This window comes from Typopeltis vanoorti, chromosome 8, assembly GCF_054136105.1.
Source record: "Typopeltis vanoorti isolate ZY-2024b chromosome 8, IOZ_Tvanoo_1.0, whole genome shotgun sequence".
Lineage (NCBI taxonomy): Eukaryota > Metazoa > Arthropoda > Arachnida > Uropygi > Thelyphonidae > Typopeltis > Typopeltis vanoorti.
Window position 1 is genome coordinate 149,885,345 of NC_143556.1, and position 12,677 is coordinate 149,898,021.

Consider the following 12,677-nt stretch of genomic DNA (forward strand, 5'->3'; position numbering starts at 1 on the left):
TGTTTGACATAGTAAAATATTTTTCTAACATTTTAAATATATTACCTAGATGTGATAGATAAGAATAGGGTTATGAAGCAAATGGTTTGATGAGTAGGCTGTGAAGAAGAAATAAATGCAAATTTTTAGATAAGTGGAGTGAGTTTGAGGGTGGAATAGAGTTGTATAAAAAGGATGACCTAGACTTGAATGTGTTTGGTATCAGGAGTTGTGAGAAATTATTAACCAACAATCAGGAAAACTAAATTATGATGGGAGGAATGGTGAGAATCTCTGTGTAAGAGCAGCACTGTTATGTAGCTGTGTTAATGATGGGAATGGGTATTATCGTGGAGATGATTATGAGGGGGAGAACAATTTTGTGTTCATCTGATTTGGACTTATCAAGCACGTGCAAGGATGTCAGCATAAGTTTGACACTACATAAAAAAAGAGATCTGCAAGTTGTTCAACTGTGTCATGAAGACTATAGACAAGAGTATACAAAAAACATGCAAGTAACTTATTATGTCTGTACAGGACTGCTAGGAATGTAAGAAACAAAGAGTTTGTTTTCTTGTTAAATATATCGGGATCTCAGATTGTAGGCATTAGTAAGACCTGGCAATCAGAAGCAGAAATACTTAGGAAGGATAGAAGAGAAGGGATGGTTAACTTGAATCCGGTTAAAGTTGAGACCTGTCAAAGCTGTAGAGGAGACCTCCATATAGCCTTTAAAGGAATGTGGAGAACTGACCAGGGCTTCTGACATAATGTCCCATCCTCACCTTCTCATGGTGCACCCTGTTAGTAATCTACCTGAATACTAAACAAATGAGGATGGGCTGAAAATTCGGGATTTAGCTAACCAAACTGTATTCTTACTGGCTTAAATCACAACATACAATGATGGTACAACATGACAGAATTTCATGCCAGTTGGAGAGTCACCCAGCTAAACAAGGGCCTCCCCCATTGTTTTTACCAGGGAACCAGGGCAAACAGCAAAAAGTCGGCTACTGGAACAAATCCTGAAATACATCCCAACTTGGCAGTTAGAATTGAGGGAAGTACAGGAAGATGGTTTGATCTTAAATCTGGTGTCAAACAAGGATGTACATTATCCCCTCTGTTATTCATTATCTATATGGATCGCATTATGAAGAAAAGCAGTATTAAACCTGATATCAAAACTAGAGATGTTAATCTCAGCTCTTTACTTTATGCATATGATGTTATACTTTTAAATTGTTAGATCTGAAATCGGTGCCTTCAGAATTTTCTGACGTCACCATTCCAGACTCTAACAATTTTACATAAAATCAAAATTACATACCTATCCTTTAGCAGAAAAATGTGTTTTTTGTTTGTAACCCCCTTCTGTATAATGATTTTGTGAATTTTGAAACTTATACCTGAGTGTCTAGAATAAACATGGGTCAGAAAAAAGGGCAGAATAAGAGAGAATTATTAACAAAATAATGCAAAGAAAGAATGCGAACTATTTCAACGATATAGGGCAAAGATCACCCTAAATGCAATAAGGTCAGAAAAATACCTGAGGGCACTACATCTTAGAAAGCATGCTGACTCATACGCTCCCCGAACCAAAAAGTCCCGTATGTAAATCGGTCTAGTCACCCGAATGGAGACCAATGAGTGAAGTGGTGGAAAATTTCAAATTTGAAAAGGTGGCACTCTTGAAGATGGTATATAACCCATAAGGAAATCCCCCCCCCATTTTTTCTTGTTCCTGAAATTTCTCTCCGAGTGCTTCGAGAAATCTTCGCGGATCAGCTCTCATATTTGAGGGCTGACTTTCGACAGAGTTCAGTATGTCACCGTAGTAGAGTCGGCAAGATAAAATCGCAGGCCGTAGTAGAAGTCCATACTACATAAAATCTAGGCAGGAGACTAGCGTCCACCCCAACGAGCACGTGTAAACCATGAGGTATTGGTATCGAGAAATCCAGATTCGAAAACAAAGGACGACAAGAACCGAAGACAAAAGAATTAGATAAGTACTCTCACTTATTCTAGCCTTTTTGAGATTGACTTACATTTTAGAGTGTGGAATTTAAGATTGTATTACAGGAAAGAGTGAAAAGTTTAGATCTGAATATAAATGATTATGTTTTCTTGAGACGAACTTTTGGAACTTTCAACCCGATAAAGATTCTGTATTGATTGTTCTAAGAGAATTCGAAGAGTGGGTTAAAGTGCCTTAATGAGAAAAATGAATTGTAAATTTTAATGTAACGTATACTGAGTTAATGAGGTATTGAGTTTTGCTGATAATATGAATTTAATGTATAAAGTAAATTGTAAACTTTAAGTGTAACATGTTCTGAGTCATTGAGATATTGAAATTTTGCTTATATTCTGAACTTAGTGTTAATATTGAATTGTAATCGCAAGTGTATTATGTAATATTGTGTACTGAAATATTAAGACATAGAATTGCTGATATTTAAGGTAGAACATTGAAATTGATTAATGACTGAGAGAGTGAATGAGAGGTAGTGAATTTTCTTTAGAATTTGATAATCAATTTAATTTGGGCAGTATCTTCAATTGGATTTAAATAAATGTTTGATTCTTTAAATGTATGTGTATCTGATCATGTTGACTGACTCTGACCCTTCATAAAAATCGAACCTGAGTAAGTGTGAGTGTGCGGGAATACCCCAAGTGAAAGTAAGGGCCCGACTGCAAACAAGAATAAGATTATGCCAGAGATTCCAAGTTTCTAGGAATTTAATTATATTGCTAGTAACACCTGTGATTCTATAGTTAACCTAAAGCTAGAGTCTATCACTAACTTTAATACTCAAGCTGGCACAGCAAAAAAATAAATTTGTTTGAGTAATAAGGATAATATATAGGATTCAGGGAACGGATAATCTTCTGGTGGCCCTAAGAATTAAGTTAAGTAAGAAAATCATAAAAGAAACGTGACATAAGGCTTAGTTTGTTATTACTAATGTGGAATGCATAACTACAACACAAGTCTATTCAACACAGAAACATATACACAATAGAATTGATATTTGCAACACAAGTAATAGCGAGTAATAATAAATGAAAGAATAAAATAAAGCCTCCACAACAAAATAAACTCAGTACATGTCTGCAAGATTCCCTGACTAAACCGAATAACTGTTGTAATAAATTTGGTATGAAAATCAGCAATAACAAGACAAAGACATTGAAAATTGGCAGAAACATTGAAAATATCAACTGCATCGTGAATGGAGAACCTATAGAACAAGTAAAACATTTCAACTACTTAAGCAGAAGTTTTAGTGAAGATGGTAAATTAAATACTCATATAAATACTTATATGAAGGAGAAAAAGACATAAAATAAAAATCTTCAAACTTTTTACAGATTACAGGCCTGATAAATAGGACACTCAATCCAAATATTGTACAAAAAAGTAACACACTTGAAAATATACAATATTTAACAGTGCCCACATTATTATATGCAAGCAAAATTTGGGAGATAAAGAATAAAAAAAGTGAAATTGAGATTCATGAGAAGAACTGCAATATACACATTATTAGACAAAAAAAAAAAAAAAAGGGAAAGAAGATATTTTAAAAGAACTAAAAATAAAATCAGTAGAAGAAACACTAAACAATTATAAACAAAACTGGGGAGAACATTTAAATCGAATGGCCAAACCTGATATCCTAAAGAAATAATAAATTATAAACCAGTTTGAAAGAGGATATTAGATGGATAATGAGACTTGAACAGACTAATATGGTCTATATCCATACTTAGCATTATGATGATGATATATTAACAGTGAACGAGAAGTGAATAAAAAATGCTTAAATGATGCAATACTGTAATGTGTCTCTACAGTTTGAGCACAGGAGTGAAATCGATGTGTAATCTTATTAAGCAAGAGATTCATAAGAAAAAGATTATGTGGAATGAATAGCACATGCATAAGAATGATATCTGTTAGGAAAATTATAGGCCAGAAGAGTTAAAACTGTTGTATGGAAATCAAAAAAGACAATCAAAAAGAATTCTATCATTACACTGCAAGTAAAAGAAAGAATAACTGTAATGAATGCAGATGGTATGTGGGTGACAGATGCAGAAAAGACTGTTCAACTAATGAGTTGCTAAAAGCTATCAACCTAGTATATGCAACATTGTGTTCACTGCTATCCCTTCACTGGATGAAGAAATTAAGGAGGAGGAGGTACTAGAGCTGTTGCACAAACTGAATAAGAATTCAGTATTATGGACTAACGGGATATCAACATGGATGCTAAAAATGTGTTCTGCTCAACTGGCTATTCCTTTTACCAGGCTATATAATTTGAGTCTCAAAACAGGGACAACTCTTCAGAGGAAGGTAATCCCATTGCACAAGAGTGGTGCAAAGAATGATGTATCCAATTATTGACCTATCAGTATCTCTGGAGTGGTGGTTAAGATTTTGATAAAGTTGGTTAGGTCTCACATATAGAAATGGGTTGACAGAGAATCTATACTTTGCAATGAACAGCATGCATCTGTTTACTAAGGAAAGGTTATGTTTGAGCAACTTGATTGGATTCTATAATATTATTACTATTGAGTTAGACAAGGGAATGGATACACCATGATATCCTTGGATTTTGAAAACACTTTTGACAGAATACAGATAGGAGAATATGGGACTATACATAAAACTGTTGCATTTGATATTTTCTGATATATTCTCATGTAGTAGTAAATAGTTTTGTAACAACTTTTTGTTACTTATTTTAATTACTTATCTTAGATTAGTGTATTTCTATGTAATTAGGCACCAAAACGGGAAAGCTCCAGATTCTGAAAGTTCATTCATCTCTGAGGAAAAAGGATTTTACCTTAATAACAGTGCTCAAATCAGTATTTATATGTATATTAAACATTGACAAAACATATCAAGTTACAGTTTAAATATATTTTTTTAACATACTTTTTACTTAATTTCCAAAAAATGATAAAACTGGAGCTGTCCCCTTCTTGCTGCAAAGTCTTCAATTGCAATCCTAGTATGAACCTTGACATGTAAAGATAAGGAAGTCATTTTGCCTCTTTACAAGACTTGATAAGAAATCATTTGGACCATTATGCACAGGTCTAGTCTCCTGATTTCTGTGGTGATTCTAATACAGTGGAGAGTGTTAAAAATGAATATCAGGAATGTGGAATACTGATTATGAAAACAGACTGAGAATTTGAAGACTGCAGACTCTAGTAAACAGGAGAAAGAGGGATGATATCAATGAGACTTAAAATCTTCTGAAAGGGCCATACAGGATATCAGTAAATGAATTTTTTTATTTTATATAGAGTGAGGAAAGGACAAGAAGGCATCCTTGGTGTGAATGAAAGCAGTCCACAAGAGGGTGAGAGCTAGATTTTTCTCTCAGAGTGGTGCATGATTGGAATGGATTGCCATTGGATGTTGTGTGTGCAAGCAGTGTGATTGAATTCAAGAACAGGTATGACAGCTGGTGTGGGTAGTATGTGGCCTTCCTAGATGAGTCCCTGAATCCCTGCAGTTCTCTTAATAATAATATTTCAAGAATATTTTTCTAGACAGTATTTTAGAGCCTGGGAAAATTAGTGTAGTGGAGGTATATAAATACTGAGTAATCTTGATGTCAATAAAGCTATGGGACAGGATGGAATTTTTTCAGGGATATCAGTCCAGTGTAGTTACGAGGAAGATTTACTTGGAATTCAGAGATATAAGGCTACGTTCCGTATTAAAAGAAGATTGTACTAGAAAAAATGCAGGAGGTAAATGATCCTGGAATGACGGTTGATTGATACTGAAGGCCTCAGGGAAAATTACAAAGGGTACAAATGATAAACACAAAAGTCTCCCTACTAAGGCGAAGAGAAAATTGATAAATAAGATACAAAGAGGTAGTTCCCCTATATAAAACTTTGCTCAAACTGCATCTGAAATATTAACAGATTTTGTTAATAATTTTCAGCGTGATATCGAAATCCTAAACAGGATGTAGATAAATGTTATAAAGGTAATTTCAGGACTAGAATATAAGCTATGAAGATGAACAAGGGGATATAAGTTGTGGAAACTGACAGAGAGAAGAAAAAGAAGTAATGATATGATTGAGACTTAGAAGTTAGTGAAAGGAGCTTAGCCTACCAGATAATATTTTCAAAAGTGGCAGGAGAGAATGAAGGTTTATCTCTGTAAATTGCATAAAGGCATGATAAGTAAGTTGGGTTATTTGTAATTATGATGAAACACTATGAGGAAGTGCATCATGTGTATTCACTGCAAGTATTCTCCTGTCAGCCTGACCCTTTTTCAGGATGAAAAATCTGAGTTATGGGAGGTTAAACCATGTCACATATGTATGAAGACTAACTCACTCACCTTGAATTGAAGACTAACTCACTCACCTCATAATGGCTTCCCATATCAACTAGTTCTTGATGTGGAGAAGGATGTATGACTGGAATATTACCAGGAACAGTTATTAGTGCAAGGACTGTTAATGACTGAGGTGTGGCATGACATGCAATGTGATTAGAGTTAAGTTATAATAACAATAATATTTCAACTAGTAGTACAAGATCTGGCTATGTGAATTTCAGTAGAATGAGGGAACTTTGAAAAAAAAGAGAGATGTATAAAAGTAATATCAGGACTATAGATGTTAGCAAGATAAAATTAATTAAATGTAATTTACAGAGCGTGGAAACAGAAATAAAGAAATAATATAAGTGAGACATAAGTTAATGAGAAGTGCTTATTAGATGGATACATGATCAAGTAAGAGACTAATTTTTACAAGGGGGCCCCAAGGAAGTGGTAGTAAGTGCACTGATAGTGAATGAATTTAAGGACAACATAGTGATAGGGGTGGATATTATGTGGTAAGTTATGTGACTGTGTAATAACCATAATAATTATAATAATCTACCCTAATAATTCTCACTATAGCAAATACAATTATAACAAACTCCATTACTTAGTTTTTTAATAATGTTTTTTTTACTGAGTTGTTTAATTCACAACACAAGACAATAATAAGAAAATAAATAATATATTTATTTACTTAGTTGCTGATATTTTGCTGGTTTTATACACAATATCTTCAGAGCACAGTTTGTCACAGTACATAAACAGACACAATTAGTTAATTATAGAAAGTTTATTAGATTCACAAGAAAATTTTTATTACTGCAAATAATTAGACCAGAAACTAACTGGTCGAATTATCATCAGCATAATCAAAAGGTGAAGCTAGAACAAAAAATGTTAATCCTATTTACAGAGCTGAGCCACGTGCTGGAATGCCTTGCAGATGGTTACAAAATAAAATAAGAGTGATTGAACTAAAATTAAAATTAATTTTAATAACTAAAATTTTAATTTAATATTTATTAAATAAAGTTTATATTTATTTTATTGCTATTATATTTATAAAATTACAATTAATTTTATTTCATCACTAAACTTTAATTTTGGCTTGAATTGTAAAGGCATTCTGGCATGTGGCTCAGATCTGTAAATATGATTAACATTCTTTATTTTACTTCACGTTTTAATCATGCCTTCTTTATTTTACTTCACCTTTTAATTATGCCGATGCACTGATGATGACCAGTTAGAGTCTGTAAATATTTGCAATAATAAAAATTATTTTCTTATGAATGCATATGCCTAATAAACTTTATTATACTACACTTTGAGTATCATTAAAAACTTGTTTTGTTTTAGGAAGTTTAAAATTGTAACTGGCAATACAAAGAACTAAATTACTAATTGGCGCTGACATCTGTTGTGGAATGAATATATATACTGTAGAATCCATTCTGATATTAGGGTAACCAATGCGTTTTGTGGGATGAGTGTTTATTATTATTTATACGTCGGAAAATTAGCTTTTCTTTTATGAAAATTCTAGTTCTTAAAATGGTAATTATTATTGCTTGTACAACAGTTGGAAAATTTATGTATAAAGCACATGATTTTGGGTGTGTTGGTGACCAATTCGTAGATCCTTTATTTCTTTCTTCCCTTCAGCATGACTATTCTTGGCACATTGCCAGTCTCGGTTCTATGAAGTGTCAGCATACAATATATATATATATATATATTATTGAACATTATTTGCTCGTGAAGACAAGTGTTCGGACCTGTTTGGGACAGACAGAAAGTTTTCAAGTAACAGTTGGCTTGCATCAAGGGTCAGCATTAAGTCCGTTTCTGTTTAATATTGTGATGGAGGTGGTAACAGAGGAGGTGAGAGAAGATGCACCTTGGACAATGTTGTATGCAGATGACATCTTGCTGTGTGTAGATTCAAGAGAAGAAGCGGAAACTAAACTGGAAAGATGGAGAAAAGTACTGGAAGAGAGAGGTATGAGACTGAGCAGAAGTAAGACAGCGTATATGTGTTGCGCAGTGGGCGGTGGCCAGGAGTCAGACCTGGAGCTGGAAGGAAATGTCATCAGGAAGGTGAGAGACTTTAGATACTTAGGTTCGACAGTGGAAGAAGATGGAGGAGGTGAGAAGGAAGTGGGATGCAGGATACAAGCAGGTTGGAGGAACTGGAGGGAGATGGCTGGAGTGTTATGTGATAAGAGGGTGCCGATCAATCTGAAAGGCAAAATTTATAGGACAGTAGTGAGGCCAGCTATGACATATGCTATAGAAACTGTGGCCCTGAGGAAAAATAACATTAGCAGGATGGAAGTAGCAGAGATGAGAATGCTTAGGTGGATGTGCGGTGTGACCAGAAAGGATCATCTGAGAAATGACTATGTCAGGGGAACAGTGAAAGTTACGAACTTAGGAGCGAAAATACAGGAGGCAAGGTTGAGATGGTTTGGTCATGTGATGAGGAGGGAGGACGAATATGTGGGAAGAAGGGTCATGCAGATGGATGTGCAAGGAAGGCGGAAGCGTGGGCGGCCAAAGAAGAGATGGAGGGAGCTGGTAGAAGAGGACTTGAAGATGAAGAACTTAGATGTGGTGACAGCCCAAGACAGGAAGGTGTGGAGGAGACTCATAAGAAACAGTGACCCCACTTAAGTGGGAGAAGCTGCAGAAGAAGAAGAAGATTGAACATTATTTGCTCGGTAGAAAATGTATATAAAAATAAATTTAAATGACTCTATACCGAGAAAGAAGAGTTTAATGTTAAGATACGACTAGTTTCGTTGAAATTCAACTCCTTCAAGTATCACAGGCAAAGATATTTCTCTAGATTCAATTATTCTTCTTTCAAGTTCATCATAGCACACATGGATATTAGAAGTTTGTGGCCAGTCTATGAGGTGTTGGCGGCCTTCATCCAAGTTGATGGATAGACTGGCCACAAACTTCTAATATCCATGTGTGCTATGATGAACTTGAAAGAAGAATAATTGAATCTAGAGAAATATCGCTTGATTCATCTCATATTAATTACAGCCTTAGCTATAATATTTCTGATGCACACATTGCAACTGTCCAGTACTGGCGCACTCGTGCCAGCTCATGCACATAGTCAACTTCAGTTGGAACTCAAGCACGCATTCCTATTTTTATATGTACTTGTGTGTTTTATACTAGATCTGTTAATGTATTTTATCATGTCTCTGTTATTTTTTATTTAATTCTTTGCCTGTAATACCTGAAAAAGTTAAATTTCAACGAAACTAGTCGTATCTTAAAATTAAACTCTTCTTTCTCAGTATAGAGTCATTTAAATTTATATATATATATATATATTATTATTATTATTATTATTATACAGTATCTGTAAGGAGTCCAGAGACTCATCATGGGAGACCCACACTAACTTTTACACACACAAAACCTATCATACACTTCCTTGAACTCATTTCCTCTCAGTGCATTCACAACTAATTCTGGCAATCCATTCCACTCATTCACCACTGTTATATTTTCTTCTTCTATATTTTCCCTTTTAGCCTTTTAAGGTTACTGAAAGTTTATTTTTCACTTGGTCAGACTATAATAAATTTAGTTTAATCCTTTATCCAAGTGTGTGCAAACAAAGTTTGCACCTGAAAGTATCTTCAATATCTAGTTGTATCTTAACATTAAACTCTTCTTTCTCGGTACAGAGTCATTTAAATATACATATATATATTATTATTATTATTATTATTATACAGTATCTGTAAGGAGTCCTTTTAAGGTTAGTCTATACTTAACTCGTTCTCTTAAATCTTTCACCTTTTTAAACAAACAAAATCTTTGGCCGCTCTTAAGTTTAATCACGTGTAGGATACTTAACGATTAGGGCTTTGTCCTAGAATGAGACGCGGCCATTAAACATATCTTCTGAGACAGTCCACCTGATAAGCATTGACAAATTTATTTTTTAACTGCGCCAGCCAATACCGAGGATAGATGAGACTCTTATCCAGGATGGCTCTCTCAGAGTGATACACAGTAACTAAACTACAATAAACATCTAACTTCTGTTCACTATATTCTTGCATGCAGTCATGGTCCACTTCATTAAATTATACACGTGGGTTCTTCCCGTTAAGTTCGATAATATTTTTATGAGTGGCGTTTGAATTCATATACTAAACCAGATCAGGCAGGTACTAAGAAATATATTTATTAATTAAAGAAATGATACATGAAAGTCTTACTACTAAGTAATCTGAATCAAATTTAAGTAAGACCTCTGGTTCATTACTACTAACGAAATACACGAACAAATTTGCTTGGACCACCTCTATATGTAACTTAACATTATCTCATCACAAGTTATCACACATTCTATACTCACGTGGTCACCAGTTATAACACTTAACACAACACAACACAATTAATTCATACAAAATAAATAGAGCCCTTCTAGGCAGACAGTTCTCAAACAAAGATGGGTCTGTGCCAAGTTGGAGACAGTTCCTAAAGTTCCATATAATAAGTCCACTACACAAATGTTCTTTGGAAAACACACAATTCCTTAACTGGAAAATATAACACAAGGGTCTACATTACCATCTCTGAAATGATACTAGTTCCTTTCTTCTGCCTTGTCTGGGCATCAAGGCTTCTGCTCAGCTTGCTGCTCGTCTGGTCACCTTCAACAACCGTACGGCCAAATTCTCAGCGGGAAAGGCGATATGGCTCAAGAGCTTAGCCAGAACGGACGGCATCTACCTGGTTCTTCCGTTGCACGATGTAGCATAGCTATCCTAGTCCAAGGAAATAGCTAGCCCTATTCCGTACGCTGCGGCAAACGACTCATACCTTCCACGGCCAGCCTGGAACTTCTCTGTAGGGGCAGACTGGTCCAACATCTGAGAGGTCAGGAAATAGGAACAAAAAAAAGCCTCGAGTGGGAGTTGCTTGATCTTTTTGTTTTCATGCTCTTCCTGGCATTTCTCGTATATCGCGATGCTGCCAATGAGGTCACGTGGGTCTTCGTCACACCGTCCAGCTCCTTCCACTACATCGCACATGTGCTTGGCGTGTTTTCTTAGAAAGCACTCTAGTTTCTCTTTCTCATAATTTCTTCCCCCCCCCCCCCAACACACGTAACACTGGACAGTCAAAAGGTGACCCTTAGACTCTGGCTTACAGATTTTGCTATCTTATGACACATAAAGTGGGGTTCTTAAATTAATTCAATACATTAAATAATTTCTCTATCACACCCTTATACATAACAGGTTAGGTCTTACAATTCTCTTTCATTTGTAATATAATTTCTTACTCCTATTTTAGTGTTATATACATATATATACATTTCCAGTTTATGGCCAACACACCACAATCTCTGCCTATTTTCAAAGAGAGTTGTTCCTGAATAATTAAATGGTAAGTCTTTTACTTGGTTTATTCAGAACACAACACCATTCTCCATGCAAAAAATCTATCCCCAAACCCTCACTAACCACAATCTCACACTATTTTCATGGATGACTCTCAGTTCTTTGACTATTTGTTATATACTGAAATATTTCTTTTGAATCAATTTTATAAAACCCCTTTAATATCTTATAAATTTCTATCATGACCCTGCTTTTCTGACTATAAACTAAATTGTTGAAAGTTTTTTCACTTGATTATACTATAAATTATAGAAGTCAAGAAATTATATTCTTGGTTTCATCCTTTATCCAAGTGTAAGTAAATGAAGTTTGCAAGCGAAGTAATTTCACAACTGGATTACTTGTACATAGAGGTTGATGACTTCACATCAGTTGCCTTAATATCCCATAATACAACACACATTGTATAACGAAGTGAAAAAAACTTTCAATATCCATCTCAAATCCAGAATATTTTAGTAATAAAGTGTGATACCTTTTGACTACTTGTATATGGATATATGAGTTCTGCATTACTTCAACTTTGGTATCACTTCTGGGTATGACTCCCACTGATGAGACCTCAATAAAGGTCGAAACTGGTCTGGGTAGTGGCCTTTCCCATAATGCATAGCATTACACGTCCCTAAGGATATCTGCATTGTATTACAGGATACCGAGGCAATTAATGTGAAGTCATCAGCCTCTATATATAAGTACTCCAGTCGTGAAGTTACTTCACATGCAAACTTTGTATATAGAGGCTTACACTTGGAAAAAGGATGAAACCAAGAATATAATTTCTTGGCTTCTTTAATTTATCAACTAAACTTTGTAACCCATGCACCTTCAACCTATCCTCATAGGGA

At 34.8% G+C, this 12,677-nt stretch overlaps 1 protein-coding gene across 3 annotated transcripts in view; it reads right to left on the reverse strand.

Moving 5' to 3' along the window:
• Positions 1-12,677, reverse strand: part of twin (CCR4-NOT transcription complex subunit 6-like twin) — a 501,959-nt gene that overhangs the window by 322,212 nt on the left and 167,070 nt on the right. The window contains exon 6 of one of the 3 annotated variants that reach the window (XM_090397006.1): positions 6,418-6,470. The exons of the other annotated variants lie outside the window; for them this stretch is intronic. Coding sequence (XP_090253132.1) covers positions 6,418-6,470 — 53 coding nt within the window. The remainder of the gene's footprint in view (positions 1-6,417; positions 6,471-12,677) is intronic. 3 annotated transcript variants of the gene reach the window in all.